Source organism: Colossoma macropomum, unplaced genomic scaffold, assembly GCF_904425465.1.
Source record: "Colossoma macropomum unplaced genomic scaffold, Colossoma_macropomum, whole genome shotgun sequence".
Classification (NCBI taxonomy): domain Eukaryota; kingdom Metazoa; phylum Chordata; class Actinopteri; order Characiformes; family Serrasalmidae; genus Colossoma; species Colossoma macropomum.
The window spans coordinates 31,835,469-31,857,783 of NW_023494792.1; the positions used below are offsets into that span (position 1 = coordinate 31,835,469).

Sequence of the window (22,315 nt, forward strand, 5' to 3'; positions counted from 1 at the left end):
ATTTTGTTATCTTGAGATCACAAAACTGCGGAGACCCGCTGGTGACATCCTGTATAAATAAAAATAATGCGTGGCCACACCTTATTAACGCGTGGGAACGAGATCCTAATGTGTGGCCACGACTTAGTAAGGCGTGGGAACGAGATCACAGCTTACTAAGTCGTGGCCACGCATTATTTTTATTTATACAGGATGTCACCAGCGGGGCTCCGTACAAAACAAGTAGTGATCTTGAGAAAAAACTTTTATCTTGAGATCCTAAGACAAATAAGTCGTGATCTCGAGAAAACAACTTCTGTAATCTTGTGATCACAAGAAAAATAAGTCATGATCTCAAGATAACATCTTAGAAAGTTATAACTACCTCTCGGCCTCTCTGGGCTTCAGTAAAGTGCTGAGGGAAGCTCAGCGCTGGTACAAAGCTGGTTCACAAACGGTTAAAGTAGTTTATAAACACCGCTCTTGTACTCCCGGCTCCTAGAGGGCGCCATCCGCGGTGAGCTTCTACTCCACGGACGGATCGCTGCTACAGCAGGCGAGTATACACTGCGCTTTATTCCCATTTTCCTCTCTCAGACAGCCCTAAATCAGCCCAGATGGAGGCAGATGGCTGAGTCTAATGAACCCCGTCGACACTTCGCCTTGTAAGACGGGGGTTTGCCGGTGAAAGCGGGGGAAAGCTGGCCGAGCTGGTCCCGCCTGCCTGCAGTTAGCCTGTTGGCTAACGCTAGCACAGCTAGCTAGTGTTTGTTTTTGCCCGTTCAGCCTCTTCTCTCTCTGACTCCTCGGCTGCTCCTAGTCCGGGATTCTCACCCTTTGCGTTTGAAATGGTGATTAGTTTTAGGACTAAGTGTCGAGGCGATGCTGAAGCAGGTTGTAATGTTAGTCTCCAGGTCTGCTAGCTCTTTATTTTAGCCGGACAGGACACAGAGCCACAGTTCAGCTCAGGCTGAGGAAGAAACTGGGTTTGGAGGACAAGCTGGAGCTGTAAAAATGAGGACTAGGTGAGGACTTAGTAAGGACTAGGTCGGTATTTGTACTTCAGCCTGTAACGTTAGTCAGAAATCAGCCACTGAAATGTCTGTGAAGTCTGGTGGTGACGTTTCCACATATCTTATAATGTAGCGATACCAGGTAATGTAGAGCTGGACGGTACGACGATATTTATCGTTATCGTAATAAATAAATAACATCCTGATATGTCACGGTATGCTTTTCTGAGTATATCATGGATTTGATCAGCGGTTTAAAATTACTTTCTTTCCACGTTTTTGATGAAGAAGAGAGCACAGTTACTAGAGGTGGGCGATACGGCAGAAATCTTACATTGTGATACTTCAGGAAATTTTCATGATACTTGATATGTCACGATATTTATTTTTTTCAGACATTTGATCTGGGTTGGAACTGAGAAAGAAGAGTCAGTAGTGCTACATAAAAAAAAATACCAGCAAAAACTGTGAATACAGTGATTTTTATTCAGTATGTGGCACTAAACCCAGTTATACGGCTCTCTTTATAGTAAAACGTGCAGTCGTTCTGTGTTCTGCTAGTACTGACGATACCCATGATCAGAAAAGCATATTTTATAGTGGTGTAAGAATGATAATGATATAAATTGTTATATTGCCCAGCACAATTTTTTTTTCCTTCTGTTTAATTGAATTCAGGACAGTGTGTGAAATGTTGGATGCTAGTCGTTGGATTCATAGTTGTTAATAGTATTTTTAAAACGTGGCACTACTTCATCTGTTTGAACGTATAAGAAAAAACGAAATATTGTGACTCGTATCGTGGATTGTAAAAACATCTGGAAGTATCGTGATATTATGTTTTGCTGTATCGCCCACCTCTAGAGTAAAGGCATATAAAGACATTGTCAACACATTCTTTTTCAGCACAAATGTAATTTACAGTGATATTGCATCATCAGTTAGTGGATGGTACTGATAGTTATATCAGTACATATAGTATATATATATATATATATATATATATATATAATAATAAGTAAATAACACATCATGGTATCTTGTAGTGGTAATAATTCAGAAAATTCATAAATCATTTTGACGCAGTGTCTCGATTTGATACCTTTTTCGATACAGCTAAATAGAATGTGACTTATTTTAACCTTCTGTTGTGTAAATTTTCCATTTTTAGAGCATTCAACATTTAAAAAATACAATATCTGAGACTGTTTTATTCTGTTCTTTCTCTTTAACCAAAGCAGACCTTACTTCCCAAACAGAAATCTTGATATATGGCAGTATATCACCTGCTTTGGCGTATATGGATTTCCCTTAAATCCATCTTATATCTGACGTGTTAAACATGCCAGCTTATTTGAAATTGGCCTTTTTCAAATGTGGGACTTATATTTCAGTCATATAACACCGTAAATAAACACGTAACATGTGTAACACAAATACTATATAATAAAAGCATTAATCTTATGTGGATGACATATATTACGCATATATGTTAGCTTAATGTTTTATGATGTGTTTATCAGACATAGGTATGATCCATGTATCAGACACTTATCAGACAGACAGTATAAATTTGATTCATACATTATGCATAAAAGTGTTCATCCACCTGTTACATATATATATATATATATGTGTGTGTGTATTGTGTGTGTGTGTGTGTGTGTGTGTGTGTGTGTGTGTGTGTGTGTGTGTGTCGCTGCTGTCAGAAGAAAACCTCATCTCTCCATTTTTTTTCGTTTTTCAGTTTTTGACATTTTTTGAAAATGCCTGTTACTCTTTACATTATTTGTAAATTTCATGATGAATGAACCAAAAGAAACAGCCTAAATTTACTTGGGGGAAAAAAGTCTGTTTCCATTGACTTACATTATAAGTGAAGTAGGTTCTTTCATTCTCCTGTAAAGTTCCGACAACAGCTCTATACATATATATATATATATATATATATATATATATATATATATATATATATATATATACACTACACACACACACACACACACACACACAAATGTAATTTACAGTGATATTGCATCATCAATTAGTGGATGGTACTGATAGTTATATCAGTACAGATTTTATATATATATATAAATACACGTGTGTGTGTGTGTGTGTGTGTGTATATATATATATATATATATATATATATATACACATGTTGAGTTTTGTGTGTTGTCAGTGTTTCTGTCTGCAGCTGCACATTTACAGGTTAGTAGCTTAGCTTATTTGACTGGTTGTGCTCAGTTTTTCAGCTTTTCTTCTGTGTTGCTGGTGGATTTTTATTTTTTTTTGTTCACAATCCTAAAACTAAACATCACACTGTGAATCATTTATAATTGAAATGTATTCTGTGAAAATCCAGGCAAAACCGAGTCTTCAGTGCAGTGTGCGTCTGAGTAGATGTGGCCTGTTAATGTCATGTACTGTGATGACTGTTTCTGATAGACTTTGATCTGTAGGAGCCGCTGATCGCGTTAATCTGAAACAGGAGCGTTGTAATCAGGTCTGGCAGGCGGCACAGCTTCTTCACTGCTACTCTGAAATTTAGTGCTTCTTCTACTCTGAACAACTGAGTCAAATAATAATGACCTTTTTGATGAAGTGACTGTTAGTGGGCAGTTCTCCTGCTGCTCTGTCTTACAGTAAGAAACAGAGCTGGATTCTCAGGCCCATTTATATGCATTTTGTGCCATGTAGTGTTTTATCTGTATATGGTCTTTTAAACCTAGTTTATCTTTTTTCCAGTGAAGTATTTTAAAATATCTGAACGGTTATGCGGTATGTTAGTTTGGTCGGGGGAAAAATGGCCAGATGCGGTTTTACACTTCCATTTCCAACCCTGTGATGAGCCCCTAGAATGAAACGAGCTGTTTTCCCTTTTTTTGGGGGGCTCATGAATAATTTGATAAGCTCCGATTGGCTGGTTTACAGTGAGGCACCGAAATGTCGAAATAAACACAGACAGGAAAATAAAATGAGCCTCTGTGTAAATAAGCTCGGTCATCATGCTGTTCAGTTAGCTTTGCTAGTTACTTGGAGCTTCTAGCTACTTTCTGGACTTCTAGCTACTTGCTTTCGATCTCGTTAAAAATCCCAGTAAATTTAACCCTCAAAATGTAGATGAAATCACACAGCATGGCTGCTACATAGGTTGCTGTTGAGGTTGTGATGCTAATAAAGTTGGAAATGTCGATCTCTTCAGTCCCTTCAGTGTCAAACGCTGAGCGAAGCTGCTCGATACTGTCCAAGGTTTGAGAAGCTGTCCGGAGTAAAATGTGCATCTTAGTTCAGTTGTCCGGGATCCTGTTAAGGATGTGGGAGCTGAAGTTGGCCTCCTATTTGCCAGCTTGTTTTGATAATTTGTGCCGCAGTTACATTCTGACACTGTTCATTCTGGTGCCGGTATGATACTGATGTAATAAGTATGTGTTTTTGCCTCAACCGAATAGATCAAAAAAACTTTTGATTGTCAAAGAAAACAACTGTTGAAAATAATTGTGATCAGCTTAAATACTTAAGATCAGTCGATTATGTAAGAATGATGACTGGCCTAATTATTAATATAATCATATTCCAATCGTACATGATTATATGTTATATAAAATGTATACATGACAAATTATATAACCTGTGATGCTTCTGTGTCTGTTCTGCAGGTGTTGGTGCTGCTAAGTGTGTGTGTGTGTGTGAGTGTGAGAGAGAGAGAGAGAGAGAGAGAGAGAGAGAGATAGTCCTACTCTACAGTGATGGAGCAGTGTGCCTGTGTGGAGCGAGAGTTGGAGAAAGTGTTGCACAGGTTCGTGACGTACGGGCACCAGTCTGAGGAGCGTCTGGACGAGCTGCTGCGGAACGTGTGTGAACTTCGCAGCCAGCTGGTCACCTTCGGTAAGACGAAAGAGAAAAAAATGCACGAGTGGTTTGTGATGCATCAGTCCGAGGGTGGTGATTCAACTCCTGTGACTTTGGGAAGCTAGAATAAATAGGGCCTGTCTATGGCTACGTTCATATTACACGCCTCTTTGCTCAAATCCGATTTTTTGCTCAAATCCGATCTCTATGACCCTCATGCGCACATCCTACTCAGTAACGTCACGTGAATGAATCACGTTCATCATCATCAAACAGACTAATGAGCAGAACGAGCTTCGCTGTGAAAATCGGATACGTATCCGATTCGTGGCCATACGACCTTAATGTGACGCTCAGATCGGAATTCGTGAGCTTTTTTTCGACTGTGGCATCATTCAGCGTTACCATGGCAGCAGCGCCGAACAGAAGTTAAAGCCTGTAAACGGTGGAAAAGCAGCTCATCTCACCTTTTTCTCCTTCGTCTCGCTCTAATAATGAAGCTGAGAGCTGATCAGAGTTAATTATCTTCTCAGTGAAGCTTGTTCTGCTCGTTAGACTGTTTGATGATGATGAACGTGATTCATTCACGTGACGTTACTGAGCAGGATGTGCTCATGTGAGTCATTTCAGGACGCCAGTTCGTTACATTAATGACAGATCTGAATCACTTACTTAAATGAGTGCGAACCATCGAGTCAGAGAGATCGGATTTGAGCAACGAGGCTTGTAATGTGAACGTAGCCAAAGTGGCTCAGGTTGGATTTGAAAAGATCAGATTAGCGTGTCCACACAGCTGTGACAACATCAGATCTGAGTCTGCCATTTCAGCCTGGTGAACAAAGCCTAATGTGAAATTTTGTGACCAGTGCAAATTTTAAAGGGGAATTCCACTTTTTATTTATTTATTATTTTAATTGCTGCATAATTTAATGGTTAAGATGTAAACAAAGCCACTCAGAGTGGTTTAATATGAAATGTTTCTTTCTAGAAAACTTAACAAGTCAGAATAGTTCACAGGGGAGGCAATGGGAACCAGACGTCTGAAGAGTTTAATGAAAGTTATTAGCTGAAATGGTCATGAATGCGTGGGCTGATGCGTTAGACGCAAAATAGTCCCTACACATTTTGTAGATTTATTGCTATTTTACCATTATCAACGAAATTCAGAAGACACATGTAGGTTCACTGGTGGTTTCAGGTAGCAATTTCCATTCACTGGTTTTTCACTACAGTATTGATCACTACACCTTTATCAGCTAGAGTGGTGAGAGCCTGTGGGAGTGTTTGTTTATGTTATGCTGTAGAGTTTGAAGAGCAGTGTATTGTAGATTTCTTGGCTCCGGAGGCGCGAGAGGAAAAACAGGTGCTTTGTTTGTGCCGATAGGCAGTGCAGCCCACCCGGTAGGAGAAGTCATGCTACGTTTCATCATTTCGCGATCTCTTGACCCTCTTGCCCACACAAAAGCTTGCAGCTGATTACGTAACTCCAGCTTTGTTTTACACAGATGATTCATGCTGTTGTTTAAATGGCAGGGCATGACTTTGCCCTCCTGAAACATGTTTTACATTGTGTTATTTTCTCCCTTCATCTCAGGTGTACAAGATGCGGATTTGTCCGTACTCTCTCAGACGATGGCGCAGTGCTGTAAGGAAATCAAAGAAACAGTGCAGATGCTCGCCTCTCGCCACAAGGACATCCACGGCAGCGTGTCCAAAGTGGGCAAAGCTATCGACCGCGTGAGTAGCAGTTGTGCTTGGTCATCTGCTGCAAGCAGTGTTCCTTCTTGGCCTTCAGTAAAAGCCTAGTGATTTCTGTGAAACAGAAGAATGAATGTTTGTCCTTTTAAGGTTGTTTCTGTTCAATATAATCATCAGGCTTAGTTGTACACACTCTGTAATTATCGTAGTAATACTTTTATTTTATTTGAAACTTTGGTTGGAAGGAAAAAAAATGAGTTAAATTCTTAATAACCCATCGGCAAATTTATCCAGTCAGAGCTTTTTTCCCTCTGTAGAGTCTAGATAGATAGATATAGATATGTAGATATAGTTAAGCAAGTTCTCTCATTGGTTAGGACTATTGGTAAGTTCTAACTTGTCACATGAACTACTAATAGAATGAGGAAGTGACAGTGAAGTCAAATGGTCATGTTATGATTTCCTGTGAGTGTGAGGAAAAAGTCACTCTAGGCATTCTGGGAGTTCTAGACACGTCACTTTGAGTAGGAGTGATAGTCTGGTCAGTTTTGAGTCAGATCTTAGAAATGGATAAACCCATAGCAGCTCTACGTTGGGGCTCGTAACTGAACGAGTAACTGAAAACACGTTAAAGTCTGATTTATTTAAAATCCATGGAACGTCTTTTACAAGCTGCAAATATCTGATTTATGTAGAGCGGCCAGAAAATGGTTGTTTGAATCACTGAGTGTGTTTACATGCACTCAATAATCCGATCAAGAGATTAAGAGATCAGATAAAGAGAGCTGGATTTAAGCTCAGTAATCAGATTTCTCAGTGCGTGTAAACTCTTACTCTGATTTCTTCCGGATTTCTCAGTCTGCTCATGCGCGAGAATGACTGTACCTCTCCTTGGAGCGGCACTGAAACCAAACACGAAATGAAGGATTTAAATGTTCTTCATCTTCTAGATGATGTATGTTCATATTTTCAGGTAAAGTGCTGTGATGTTGAAAAAAAGAAAAAAGAAAAAAGCCACAGCAAGAGTTTTATGTTATGTTTACATCACATCTTCTGTGAGTTTATTGGCTGGTTGCAAAGCAGAAATCTGACTCATGTAGACCTGGGGTTTTCCTATTATCTGATTACTCAAAAATATGTAAACACGTTGATCAGATTACTAACAAAATCTGATTTTCTGCAGTTATCGGATTATTAAGCACATGTAAACACACTCATTGTTATCTTAGCGCTAATATACAGTCCCATAGGGGTACTAGCTGAAATAGGCGTAAATCATAGAGGTGGTGTTTTTATTATTATTTTTTTTCTTCTTTCTTTTTGACAGATTTAAAGAGGTTTTATGGCCCAAACTAAAAATTTAGCTCTAATAATCATAGTTCGTCACGGAGTACAAGGATGTCATGAAGGAAGTCCTGCACAGCTGCCACACTGACTGTTTTCCCATGTCTGACAGGCCTGATTTAACTCATGAAGGGCTTTATAAATGATAGCTTTTGTTTTGCAATGTAAATTTTGCATTAAGGCTATTTTAGAGGACAAGAAAAGCAGTGTCCACCAACTGACAATATGCAGACTGCATAGCATCACCCTTGGCTCAAACCCAGCTGACCTGCAGTAGCCGCCTCGAGGCTTGAAAATTATCTGTATTTTTGTCTTTTTTTTTGTTTTATAGATAACAGCATTTATTACTGTGTCAGAAACCTCATAAGCAAGTCTGTTCGGCTCTATTATTACTCAAGTACATGATGATTTAGATATGCAGTTTGCACCATGCTAATTGGTGGTGTGTGAGCTTCCATTACCTGTTAGCTACATTAACCTTGTAGCTCCAGTGCAAAACTAAAGAAGCAGATGTTGGACTCATCTGGAGTCCATCACCTCTGCTGTAGTAGCTTGGTTAAACGTGACTAAATCTCACGTGTGTAATGAGGTATTGTTCCGTGTAGAACTTTGATGCGGAGGTGAGTGCTGTGGTGGCTGAGAACGTGTGGGACTCTCCCGAGAAACAGAGGAACCTTAGTGAGACCATTGTGGAGCACCTGTACCGCCAGGGCATGCTGAGCGTGGCTGAGGACCTCTGCCAGGTAGGCTTGTTTCATCGCTGCCTCTAGAAAGGAGTTAGTGGTACATTAACATGCAGTGTCAGTCATGATTAGGGATGTATCGATACCATTGTTTTCATACCAAGTACGAGTATATATTGTTAGTACTCGCCAAAAATGAGACCAATACCATACTGAGTAACTTACTCGAATCAAATCAAAATCAAATCCAGTTTATTGCCACATCACATTTAAACAGGTGTGAAGGTGAGTGAAAATCCTGGGTGCGTAGCCCCCTTGTAGTAGTACAAAAATAAATAAAAAGTATGTAAAAATATATACACAAACTCTAAATATACACATTTATACATCAGTATTGCACAGTTTTAATGTGAAATTAAAGCTATGATATATACAGTTGTACACATTTCCATATGTGCGATTAGTGAGTCAGAGGTAGGTAAATAAACAAAGGACACACTATAAATAGCAGCTGGCATTGTGAAATTATGTTTTAGGGAAAAAAAGGGGGAAAGTTTGGTGTCTATAGTTGTTTTAGGGTGGCAACAGTTTGTCAACAACGCTGATTAAAATGCTGCTTTTGTTTTTTTTGCATTTGTTAAAAACAATAAAAATTTAGTTAAAAGCTCACTAAAGGTCTGTAATAGTGATACGCCACGTGGTCCTTCTGTCAGACTCCAAGCAAGTGGAAGGGGTGATAATGGCTCCTGTTATTTCTTTGCAATACGAAAGAAGAAATCTTACAAAAGGAACTTTGAATGATAGGGTTGGCAAAGGGAGAGAAACTGAAGAAGACACAGTAGTTGGAGGAATCAAATAATAATCCATAGATTAATCAGTTATAAAAATAAGTTGCGGCCATTGTTTTCCACTTCCAGAGTTGTGAAACTGCAGTATGAAGTACCTTTGCCGTTCCACTAACTTTGTTTTGTCTGTGTTTTGTCTCCTGTTGCAGGAGTCTGGTGTGGTTATCGACATGAGCATGAAGCAGCCGTTTCTGGAGCTCAACCGCATTCTCGAGGCGTTAAGAATGCAGGACCTCAGGCCAGCACTAGAGTACGTATGGCTTGTCTCTTTCTTTTCGCAGTATCAAAAATCCTGCTACAAAAAGGGAGTGAATTGTAGAACTGTGATTGTGCTGACCTGTGTGTAGCACCAATACAAGTTGCGAGTTAAATGAGAGGTGTTAGGGTGCCTGCGCACTAACAGGGTCAGACAACAGCTCCCTCAGTGTGTTTCACTTAGCATTAACTCTGTCAGGCTACGAACCGCCGTACCTGTAAGCAGAGAAAAGGCCGTCTGTTTTGTGTCAAATATTTACTGGATTCAGATGTAGAGGTACGTTAGCCAGTAGAAAAATGGATGCCTGATTTAAAACTGTACAAACCTCTCTTTTTCAGCTGTACACAAGCCTTTTAGACAGACACGGTCTGCCTCTGTATGCGTCTGCTGCTCTGTGCTTGCATTGTCTAATGTGTAGACACTCTCAGAGCAGTAAGAACATTAAAATGTAGTGCTGTGCTCGCCAGGATTGCAGACCAGTACTATTGCCCTACACCAGTTGTTCTCAAACTGGTCTTCGGGGCCCCCAGACAGTCCAGATTTTTAGACTTTTAGACAGAGCAAAACATGGTGTGCCTAGAGGTCCCTGAGAACCAGTTTAAGAACCACTGCCCTACAATATTAAGCTCCTTTCTCTGTCTCTTGCAGTGTTGCCATACATGCAAACTCCTCACCTTTCTGTGAAATTCACTGTTTTGAATAATGGATACTCCATTCACATGGATTGTTAAGTTTTCATGGGTTTTTAATTTTGAGGGGGGTGCAGGTCTGCTGATAGCAGAGAATATGTTAAATTACTGGCTCATTGAGACAGCTTCATACGAGTTATCACATATTTAAAGTGTGCTCTTAAATTTAGGCAATCCCTCCCCCCTTTTTTCTGCAGCTAAACATTTACATTTGAAGACTAAACCCCCCTCCAGACACTGTGGCTGGTAGCCCAGCATAAACCATATAAAATCACCACAGACCGATGATAACCACGTTAAAAGCAAATCGAACCATTCAAACAAAAACCTGATGCAGCATGAACGCTGCACACTGAACAGGAATGACTGGAATTCAGGAATAACTAACTTAGCTGCTGTTCTAATTTAGTTAAATTAGTTAAATCCCCCTTTGTTGAATTATTAATGATATAACAGCAGATATGATGTGTCAGAATTTAAAAAAATAAACAGAATTATCAGAGAAATCCACTGAGCGCAGAATTAACTGCTCTCTGTTGGTTTCTCACCTTTTTCACTGCTCATTTCTGGTGTCATGTCATGTTTTTGGTACCATATTTGTCCTGCTGCCTTTAACAGATGGGCTGTGACGAACCGACAGAGGCTGCTGGATCTGAACAGCAGTCTGGAGTTCAAGCTCCACAGGCTCTACTTCATCAGCCTGCTCAACGGAGGCGTGGACAACCAGCTGGAAGCATTGCACTATGCCCGCCACTTCCAGCCCTTCGCCGTCCAACACCAGAGAGGTGAGACTCGCGCAGGGTACAGATCTACACCAGGGTTTCTCACCAGCTTCCGTGAGGACACACTGTCCTCTTAGGTTTTTTGAGTTTCTTTAAAAAAAACCTGATAGTTCAGTTTATAGCTGAATCATATATCAATATACACTGACCAGGCACAACATTATGACCACCTCCTTGTTTCTACACTCATTGTCCATTTTATCAGCTCCACTTACTATATAGGTGCACTTTGTAGTTCTACAGTTACAGACTGTAGTCCATCTGTTGCTCTGCATACTTTGTTAGCCCCCTTTTACCCTGTTCTTCAGTGGTCAGGACCCCCATGGACCCAAATGGACAATGAGCGCAGAAACAAGGAGGGGGTCATAATGTGAGAACCACAAAACAATGACTCTTACCTCACAGCAACAGTCAGCCTTGATTAAACTACCAGTGCTAAATTACAGGTTTTAAATTTGTGTCGTAGTCCGTTGGCTCCCAGTCCATGTCTTAGACGACCTCTGACCATAATTTGGTGTGGTCACCAAAATGTGCAGGACACGGTGACTCCAGGACGAGCGTTGAAAACCATTGGTTTAATTGAGCACCATGACACCCATGGTTTAATTATCCCACTCTCTTTTTTATTAAAGAGAGCTCTTTCGTGAAATAGCTCTGGTTTGCAACATCAGAACAAATGCTCATTTCAGACCTCACTGAGTAGTAAATATCTATTTGTAGTAGTTATCTATGCATGAAGAAACCAGCTGTGCGTAGTGCACTGTGGGGTCCTGCTTAATGGGCCTATGAGCTGACTGAGGCAGGCTGAAGACCGCAGCAAATATCAGCAGCTCTGACTGCTCCTAATCAGTGCTCCATAGTCCTTGTTGTAATGGTAACATAATCCGTCCTCAGCAAATCTTTTGAATTGGCAGCACTTTCGGCTTAACAGCTGTAGAACGTGCTTCTCTGCGCTAACGAGCCTTTAGGGTGTTTTGTGGAGCTCTCTCAGTTAGCAGATAGCACAGCTGCTCTGACAGCTGGAGCCAAACAGTGTATTGAGCCTGTATTTCTGTATGCACTGTATGTTTAGAGAACCACAATAGAAAAACTTCTGGACTTTGTTTTTTAATCTCAAACTTATATATGTCTATGTGCGTTTTGGCTAACTTAGATATCAGAATATCCACATGAGTTCGTGAACGGATATTTTATTAACCACAGGGAAGGAGAAATGGATAAAAAAAGGACTTTATTGCAAGATTGTAGGCTTAGCTTTTTAGGTGACAGCACCAGTCTTAAAAGGCTAAAAAGGCTGCATAATGAGCCAACACTAGAGCTAACCAGTACACCATTTCATGCTGATGAGTTTTTTTTCTTCTCAGTGGATGCGATACCAACATGTTTGTTTGTCAGAAAAATATCTTTTCACTGTTTCTTTAAGGTAACATTAGCTAGAGTATTTAGCCTAGTTCTGACTTCTCAATCACATCCTTAACGACACGTTCTTGGCAATGCACTGCTGTTTAAGCACTTATTTTGTAGTAGCCTGTAATACAGGGTGATTCAAAAAGATTTGTCCGATTTCAAAGCGCCATATTTTTGCAACAGTCAGGCACTTAGGAACCAATCACATACCAATTGAAAGAGGGGGTCATAGAGTTTCTGACTGTCACTGGGTCCCTTCAGTCTGAGAGGAGATGGAGACCCTTGAGCAGAAAGCGTTCTGCGTTCTCCACTTCAATAAGAGTGAATCCGTCATAACTGTGCAGTGTGATTTTCGTGGGCAGTGAACCTCCAACAGCTCAGAGCGTTCGTCGTTGGTTCCACATCACTGGATGATCTCCGAAATCACACTGAAAGAGCTGTGAGTGCAGCGACACCCGGCATGCTCAATCGAGTATGGTATGAATTTGACTATGGTGTTGATGTTGTCTGTACAGCTGGAGGAGGTTCATACTGAGCACTTTCAAAATTACATAATAAACTTTATGCTTATTTAAACCATTTAAAGTTTACTGCATTGTTCTGTAATGATTTACAAGTGAAATAAATCATTTTGAAATCAGATGAATCTTTTTGAATCACCCTGTATATACAGTTGTATGCAAAAATATGGGCACATCTGGTCAAATTAGATGTTTTTGTTGATTTTCTACGTGAAAATACGTGAACACATCCTCTGCAAAGAACACACCTCTGTACATTTTAATGCAAATTATTGTTAATTTACTGAATTTAACATATTCGAAAAGAAAATGAAACATAAAATGTGGTTTGTGCAAAAGTTACAGCATATTTTATGTTTTAGTTTTTCTAATATGTTAAACTTGGCAAATAAGTTTAAGTTGGTCACTTAAAAATCATCACAAAAATGGCATATTAAAATTTGTTACCTGGATGTTTTGACGTATTTCCACTTAGAAAATCAACAAAACATGTAATTCATGGGGCAGGGGTGTTCAAACCTTTGCATACACATGTACATAATGTGCATATTTGCAAATTCGAGCAATACTTTTACGTTTACAGTCCTGTTAAAAACACAATCTTTGTTTTATTGAAGTGCTGGCCTGTACATTTTTATACACTAGAGTAGTGATTTCAGTATCCTCATACTGGCATCTGGAACAGTTAACAGAGTGCTCAAGTACCTATGCACATCCCTAATATACATTGGCCCAGTTATCCAAATGATCAGTGACTGATGTGTGTGTGTGACCCAGTGGCCATTATCCAGCTTGTGTCTGTTTTTCCTGTGTAGATATCCAGGTGTTAATGGGCAGCCTCGTTTACCTGCGCAATGGCATTGAAAACTCACCCTACCGCAGCCTGCTGGAGACCAACCAGTGGGCGGAAATCTGCAACATCTTCACCCGCGACGCCTGCGCCCTGCTCGGCCTGTCCGTGGAGTCGCCCCTCAGCGTCAGGTCAGTCAAAAATGCGTGCTGTGAATTGTGCTGACTCCATACTAGTCCTATCAGAATCTGAATCAGAGTATTATATACAGAATATAGTATTGGATCAGAATATTGTGATCAAACTTATTCATAATAAGGTTTAGACAAAGCCTTCAAGTGCTGGACGGAGCGCTGTCGCTCCAGAGAACACAGTTCCACTGCTCCATGGCCCAGGGCTGGGGAGGCTTTAGACCCCTCAAACAAACAAACAAACAAAAAAACAAAAAACTATTTCAGGCTTTACGGAGTGACTTGCCACAGCAGTCGTACACCACGTTTCCCTACTGACTCAGTCATGCTACTTCACTTATAAACAAGAAATATCTTGCATAGTCCAGCTTAAAAAACCAACTGCATTCTCTGGAGTGATGGAGCTCCATCCAGTACCTTTGTGATGAGTTGGAGTGATCCAGAACTGATCAACCAATATCAGTACCTCACCTCACTAATGCTCTTATGGCTGAGTGCGGTCAAATCCTCACCGCAATGTTCCATCATCTAGTGTAAAGCCTTCCCAGAAGAGTAGAGGCTGTTACAGCAGCAAATGAGGAGCAAACTCCCTGTTAATACCCTGCATTTCAGACGAAACGCTGTTGTTTTGCTGATGTTTACAAACTTTTGGACGTATAGTGAATCAGTCGTTTGGGACAGTGTTGCCTTGCATAATGAGATTACATTATGAAAGCTGCTGAGGATCATAAGCTGCATTCTAAATCACTGATCTCAGGAAAAGGCCAGCAGGGATTTGAGTCCAGAGATGTAGGCAGTAGATGGTTACATCACATGACCCACTCCTCCGCTTGCGTTCAGAAACATGTGAACGGTGCCGCCTACCACCCTGTGTAGTGTCTCATTCCTGACCTGCTGCTGAGAGCTGCATGTTTCCTCATGCACCTGTTGAATTTCCCGCTACAGGCTCGTTTTCGTACCTTATCGATAGTTGTGTTCGCACAGCCTGTGTAATTTGGGCAAAGAGGACGGTCGGCTCCAGTGAGACTGTCACAGTCATCAAGAAGTAGGGCTGAGTGGTATTGAGTAAAAGGTTTTTATGATAAATATTGTGATGTATGGACTAAAAAAATACCCATATATACCCATATTTATATATGTAAATTTTGCAGTTATGCTGCTGCATGTTGCTTCTGATACCTTCCGCAACTTTAAAAACACATTAGTGACACCGTGATGTGGTTGAAGATTGACCTGTATTATAATTTTTAAATAATTAGTCTTTTAGATAATGTGAATGATCATTAAACAGTCTTCAGAGGTTCACATTAGTTTTGTAATAAGAAATACAAGCGGCTGGAGTGAATTTTTGTCATTTGTTTTGCTACCTGTTATTTTAACGTGCACCTTTTTTCCCCTAGTTTTGCGTCTGGCTGCATGGCGCTGCCTGTGCTGATGAACATTAAGCAGGTAATCGAGCAGAGACAGTGCAGCGGCGTCTGGACACACAAGGACGAACTGCCTGTGAGTCTCTCAGTCTCTCTTTTTCTCCATATTTTTATCTATATTTTATATATTTTTATATAAAATATATGGGGTCAGCCATAACATTAAAACCACCTCCTGGTTTCTGTGCTCATTGTCTTTTTCATCACCTCCACTTGCCGTATATGTTATGTAGTTCTACAGTTACAGACTGTAGTCCAGTGTTTCTCAGACTGGGTCCTGGAGGCCCAGTGCCCTGTACTCTTAGTGTTTTCCTTGCTCCCAACACGCCTGATGCAACGAAACAGCTCATTAACTACCCATTACTGAGTTAAAGTGGGTGTTTCAAAGCAAGGAAAATACTAAAATGTGCAGAGCAGTCGGCCTTCAGGACCGAGGTTGAGAAACACTGCTGTGGTCCGTCTGTTCTCTGTGAACTTGTTAGCCCCCTTTTACCACATTCTTCAATGGTCAGGACCTCTGCAGGACCACCACAGACCAGGCCTAATAGAGTGGACAGTGAGTGGACACAGTGTTTAAAAACTCCAGCAGCACTGCTGTGTCTGATCCACTCAGATCAGTGCAACACACACTAACACACCACCACGTCAGTGTTGAGAATGATTCACCACCCAAATAGTACCTGCTCTGTGAGGGTCCATGGGGGTCCTGACCACTGAAGAACAGGGTAAAAGGGGGCTAACAAAGTATGCAGAGAAACAGATGGACTACAGTCTGTAACTGTAGAACTACAAAGTGCACCTGTATAAGTTTTAAAAATGGAGAAGTATAGATGGAAGGAGATGTACTTAAAGAAGTGACCGAACTCAACAAATACAGAAATAATGCACCAAAATACCATGTTTTAGTTTGTTTACTGTGGAGATCAGAACATTTTTGTCCTGGAAATGTATGAAAACAAACACTGCCTGCCTCTTGGGTGCAGTTCGATTCAGCAACCCAGAGTCCCAAAAGTTTAGTATTTTGCACTCTACTTGATGTTTATTGCAGTAAATTAGAGAATTTGATGAAATTCAGAATTCATTTCACATCTGTGGCCATATCCATGGTCCTCATTTGGCATAAGGTGACCATTGATCTTCTGGAAGTTGCGTTCATCTGCTCCTCTGCTATTGAAGCATCTGATGTGCATTTCCCTCTCACACTGCAGTGATCTTAATCAGAGCCATCAATGCAGCCGCTCTTGTTCTCCTGTGCTTTCTTTCGCTCACTCTCTCCTGTTGGCTCCTTTCTTTGGCCGCCCTAAATTTGGATGCATTCCAGGCCCCAGAGGAGTCTTTAGAAGGCTGCTGAGAAAGCACAGTGCCTTTGGAGAATAACAATGCTGTTCTGTCATCCAATATAAACATACAAAAATCTATTTTTGGCATAGTTGTGTACACTTACTGCACCAGTACTGTATTCTGCATAGCTGTACACAGAAAAGTGTTTTCACTTAAGAATCCCCATTGATGGTGTTACCGGACATAATCTGTATCTGGACTTGATTTAAAATACTAATAAAATTAAAGCTCTTTCCACCTCAGCAGTTTTTCCTCAGCAGAGTGGTTCCCTGTTGCGGCCCCGAAGGCCCTGCGCATTACTCATCTCGTAATGAGTTTTTTAATTACTTGAGGAGTGGAGTCAGATGTGCTACAGAAGGGAAAATGTAAAACTGTAACAAGCATTTCCATTAGCTGGTAAATACTGCTTTTTTGACTGATTTGGAAAATTTTGCAAGTCTGGCAAATTTAGAGTGCCTTATTCATCAAAGTTGTGTAAAAAAGAACAGATTTAACCACCTTTAATGGCATAAAAACTACTCTGCATCTAATTCATGAGACTTTCATACCACAAGGGAACAAGTGGAGATTTGATTACAAATGATGAATCAGCTTCAGTGCGTGAAATCAAGCACCAGCCTACTAGCAGCTCATTTACATATCATTTACATGAAACAATCCCTAATTCATGCAGCTGTTTCGGTTGGGTGCCAATAAAGCGACAGCATTCAGTGGCTCCCGAGTCAATAGCTGTGCTTGTAGGCGGAGTCAGTGGTCTAGCAGTGAGTGCAGTGCTCCCCCTACTGACCAAACTTTATACTGTTAAATAAAACTGGCCTTATAAGTACTTTTTGGTCACAGAATTACCACCGAAAGTCTTATGTAGCACTGATCCAATGGCGCCCTCTTCTCAAGCTGGGGCTGAATCTCAAATGTCTCCCTGCTTCCTACATAGTGCACAAATGATGCAAGTCATTTGGGATTCAGCAGCGACCATACTTGATAAATAGTGCACTATTTGGCTGTAAAGGCTAGAATTTCTAAACTTTCAAAGTCAGAACACTATTTAGGGAGAACAGGGCTGTTTGGGATTTAGCCTGACACGACTTCTGACTGAAACACGGACATTTGAAGTGTGTAAGACATTCAAGTTCGTAGTTTAGACCTTTATACTTCTGTTTTACAGTGAATCAAACCGTGAGTAGTTCAATTCAAGCCTGTGATATTAGTGATGGAGCTGTTTAGGCTATTGGCTCTCTTTTAGCTTGTCAACTAGCTGATCTGCCTAGTTCTAGTTAAGATAAAATAAGTTAAAATAAGTTTTCAGCCCCTCAGTTTAAACAAAAAACTGATTCTTACTTCATCAGTACACTCGGTGGTCCCTGCGAGCAGCATGAGAGTTAAAGATTATGCCATTAACAGCACAAGTGATTGACATGACACAGTAATACAGAGTTCAGTTGCTGTGAGGTGGTCATAGGTGTGTGTATATCGTGTGTTTTACAACGGCTTCGAATGCGGCTCAGCCAATCAGATGTTAGGACAGAAACTGTCAGTTTTATAATATAAAAATTAACAAAAGGTCTTGTTGTTTCCACACTGAAGTGCATGCTCTGATTGGGTGTTGTGTGCCGTGATACCCTACTAAGCCTCTTTGTATAGTTCTTAGAAACACTATGTCCAAAAGTCTGTAGACACCTCCTTCTCCTCCAGGGTTTCTTCTTTTGTTCCTCCTTTGCTGCAGTAACAGCCTCTACTCTTCTGGGAAGGCCTTACACTAGATGGTAGAACATTACTGTGAGGATTTGATTGTATTCAAGCACAAGAGCATCAGTGAGGTGAGGTAGTGATGTTTGATGGAGCTCCATCACTCTGAAGAACACAGTTACAGTGCTGCACAAATGCTGGCTTTTTACCCCTCTAGCTCATGCTTGGCATTGGACATGGTGGCCCCTAGGCTCATGTGCAGCTTCTCATTCTATAGATTGATGTTTTTCACTGGAGATTAAAGAAGCTGTATGCATTTTATATATGCACCTTTTTAGGGAACTGCTGGCTGAATGTAAATGGTAGTCATAATGCCAATACACTTTCAAATTCATATTTTCTCTTTTGCATGTTTGTGTGCAGATTGAAATAGACCTGGGCAAAAAGTGCTGGTATCACTCTGTGTTTGCGTGTCCCATCCTGAGGCAGCAGACGTCAGAGAGTAACCCACCCATGAAGCTCATCTGTGGGCACGTCATCTCCAGAGACGCCCTTAACAAACTCACCAACGCTGGGAAGTAAGTGCCTTTATCCTTTCATTCCTGTTACCAGAATTAGGATAGTGTTATTAGCCAAAAAATATTTTCACAACATAACATTTCTGAAATGCTCACACAAAGACAGAAAATACAATAACTAATACGTCAAATAAATTGAATATAAATATATTTACAAATATACGGTACTGTACAGGTTTGGGAATATTTGTTTAAAGTGGCACTGAAAGTATGAAATATTGACAAAATGAATAAAGTGCACATGCAGTAAGTCATGTGCTTTTCAGCACAGTACACAACCTTATGTACATGTATCTAGTGCAGTGTAGTATGAGATAATAAAAACTAAAGCTCAAGCTAACGTGCTGTCTAAACCATGTGTCAGACTACGGTCCTTGCGGGCCACAGCTCTGCAGCCTTCAGCATTCTGCCTTATTAAACACGCCTGACGTAACTCACCAGGCCTATATGAAATAAGGGAAAATTAAGAGCTGTTGCTTGGAAAGACCCCTCTTAAAATGATTTCACAAATTCTTAAATAGACTTACTGATGGCTTAACTTGTGAAGTTTAAACTCGAGATGTCCTGATGGGAGCCGATCCAGGCATATTCAGTAGATCTACTATATATTCAGTCCTGCCCCTGCCCGCAACCAAAATGTTTTGGCCCGTTCCCGCCCACTCAGTTCCGTCTAGGCAAACTGACATCCAATATCTGACAGTTTATCCACAAATACATTCTCCCCTGCTGAAATAAAACTGCAGTCACGGCCCTCAGGCTCACTGTGAAGTAACTTCACCAAACGCCATTTATTCCCAGTAAGCACAAATCAGAATTTAAACCACGGAACGTTTATTTTTGGCTACAACAATTTCCGTGTTGTTGTATTAATTTTAAATGTTTTACAGTTATCATTTTGTATTGTTTATATGTGTATATATATATATATACATATATAGTGTGTGTGTGTGTGTGTGTGTGTGATTTATTGATTGTTCTACTTTATTTAGGCTGTTCATTAATTTGCAGAATTTCTCTTAATGCGTGTTTGGCCCTCTCCCGCCTGCAGTGGGCTGGTTGCCCACCCGCTCCCACACACAACGCTGAAAATTGCACTGAAAGACGGCATTTTTGCCTGTTACCCTGCGTTCACCCCGGCAGCGACTTTTCGCCCCTTGTCGCTGGTCACTCATCGCTTGAGGGCGTTTCTGAACTTGAGCGGACCGTTGGTTGCCATGGTTTCACTGACGCTAAGCACAAATCAGATGCATTCCTGCTGAAAATAAATCCTGGTGAGAAATCGCTTGTGTGCTTATTTTTAATTAATCCCCGGGTCTGTGCAGTCAGTTTGTGAGGAAAACAGTGTTTGGTCTTTGTGATTACTGTCTTTTTGTGGCCACCTGTGGTAGGAACAATTATCTAGGAACCAAAGATGGAGCGTACTGTTTCACAGTGGTGGAGATACAGCGTGTACTACTCTGCTCAGTGCTCAGTTCACATTGGTAATCGCCACATCACTTTTCTCCTAAATGCATAAAGTTGCTGATTCCTCCCACTTTGCGTTGCCAACGTTCGTGTCGCCTCCTGTCGCCGGAAATCGCCTGCTCTCGTTGAAAATGAATGACCTCTGGCCGCTTTGTCACCTCGTGTCGCTGCCGGTGTGAATGCAGGGTTAAAATGGTAGCTTAGGGCAAGATAGCATTAACAGTTTTCCCCTCTTACTCAGATTTGGTTGATCAACAGCCAAGACGCTTTTGCTGTCCAAAGCTTGCCTCTGTATTTTTGCCCTGGAGCTGTGTGGCTAATGGGGTGGTCAGGTTATTAAGTAATCTCAAATAGACTTGGTAATGTGCTTTTTAACACTGTATGAGTGTTTGTGGAGATGGAGATGCCTGTTGATCTGTAGAACAGCTACTGTAATAATGATGATGGTGATGAATCTCTTCATTGTATTTCCCAGGCTGAAGTGCCCGTACTGTCCAATGGAGCAGAACCCTTCGGACGCTAAGCAGATCTACTTCTGACTTTGCGGAGGAGAGCAGATTAAAGCAGCGGACGCTCTGCTGTGTCGGAAGCTCACTGGAGTGGCTGAGTTGGAATGATCCACGTTCACGGGCACGCCGAGTCCCCCTTTGTGGCGGCTCGAACCGTGGAGCCGCTTCCCCTCCTAAGCTTTTAGTTGGCAGAGGCCGGTGGTCATGACAACACACACACACACACACCTGTAGATCCGAGTCAGTAAGTGAAAATATCACAAGGACAAACCTCAACGGATCATTTGTTCATACACGCTCATTTATGACAGACTCACAGGCTTTTATAAGTATATGTGTGGTGTTTTTTTTTCTCCTCATTAATTTTGTTTTAATTTGAGATTCCTTTTTCAGTTTCCCTCTTTTTTTTTCCCTCCTTTTGACTACGAGACTGGGCTGTATGCTTGTGAACAGGTGTGTGAACCTCTTGCATAGTATGTTTCTGCTGTTGCTTATTTCCAGATATTTAAACGACTATATATAGGGGCATTCTGCCTTGTGTACATGACAGAAGCGGCTTTTCAGCAAGTATATTCACAGAGATGTATTGAATAAGGCCGCGAGTTATTTGGTGGAGGGCTTGTTGGTGAGGTTTTGTGCCTGTTGTGAACAGGACGTCGATTGTAACTGAATGACGCCGCTCTTCCTGATGGTGTATAATAATAATAAAAGTGTGATCAGATTGGCTGAATTTTTTTTTTTTAATACATTTTTTTAGTGTGTGATAATGTATCTGTGTGAAAAATCGGAGGTCATGAAGTTTTAATTCCGTGGGCAGATTTTGTCGGACGTGGACAGATTCCTCAAAGTAAAAGCTATGTGTCTTGCTTTGTGTATATATTTCAGAAATATTTAAAAGGAAAAAAAAATACTGCTGTGAATTGTGACTTTATTTCCCATCCAGTAGTAATTTCAATATATTCCAAGAGGTGTTTGTTGGAAAACTTAAGCACCATTTTTTTTTTCTCAACAGTTTTAACACGGATAACTCCCCGGTTTTACCTGTCAGAGCTGGTTTTACAGTATTTTACAGATGACATCACCTTCAGTAACTTGCAACTGCAGCACCCAGTGAGAGAGAACACATCGTAAAGCCTAGAAATGATCGGCTTCACTAGGGTTGGGACCACTCATTGATAATGGCAATGAAATTGATTGGTAGAGTTACTTTTCTTCTTTTTGTGTGAGCACACAGAGAGAAACGGCATCAGAAACAGT

At 40.8% G+C, this 22,315-nt stretch overlaps 1 protein-coding gene across 1 annotated transcript; it reads left to right on the top strand.

The window, feature by feature from the left end:
* The first annotated feature begins 490 nt into the window (after window positions 1–490).
* Window positions 491–21,779, top strand: rmnd5b (required for meiotic nuclear division 5 homolog B). The gene is made up of 10 exons (XM_036576889.1): window positions 491–535; window positions 4,655–4,883; window positions 6,442–6,584; window positions 8,495–8,632; window positions 9,567–9,667; window positions 10,981–11,147; window positions 13,888–14,053; window positions 15,454–15,556; window positions 18,931–19,085; window positions 21,025–21,779. The coding sequence occupies exons 2-10, from the start codon at window positions 4,745–4,747 to the stop codon at window positions 21,086–21,088; spliced, it is 1,176 nt and encodes a 391-aa protein (XP_036432782.1). The 5' UTR covers window positions 491–535; window positions 4,655–4,744; the 3' UTR covers window positions 21,089–21,779.
* The last annotated feature ends 536 nt before the right edge of the window (window positions 21,780–22,315 follow it).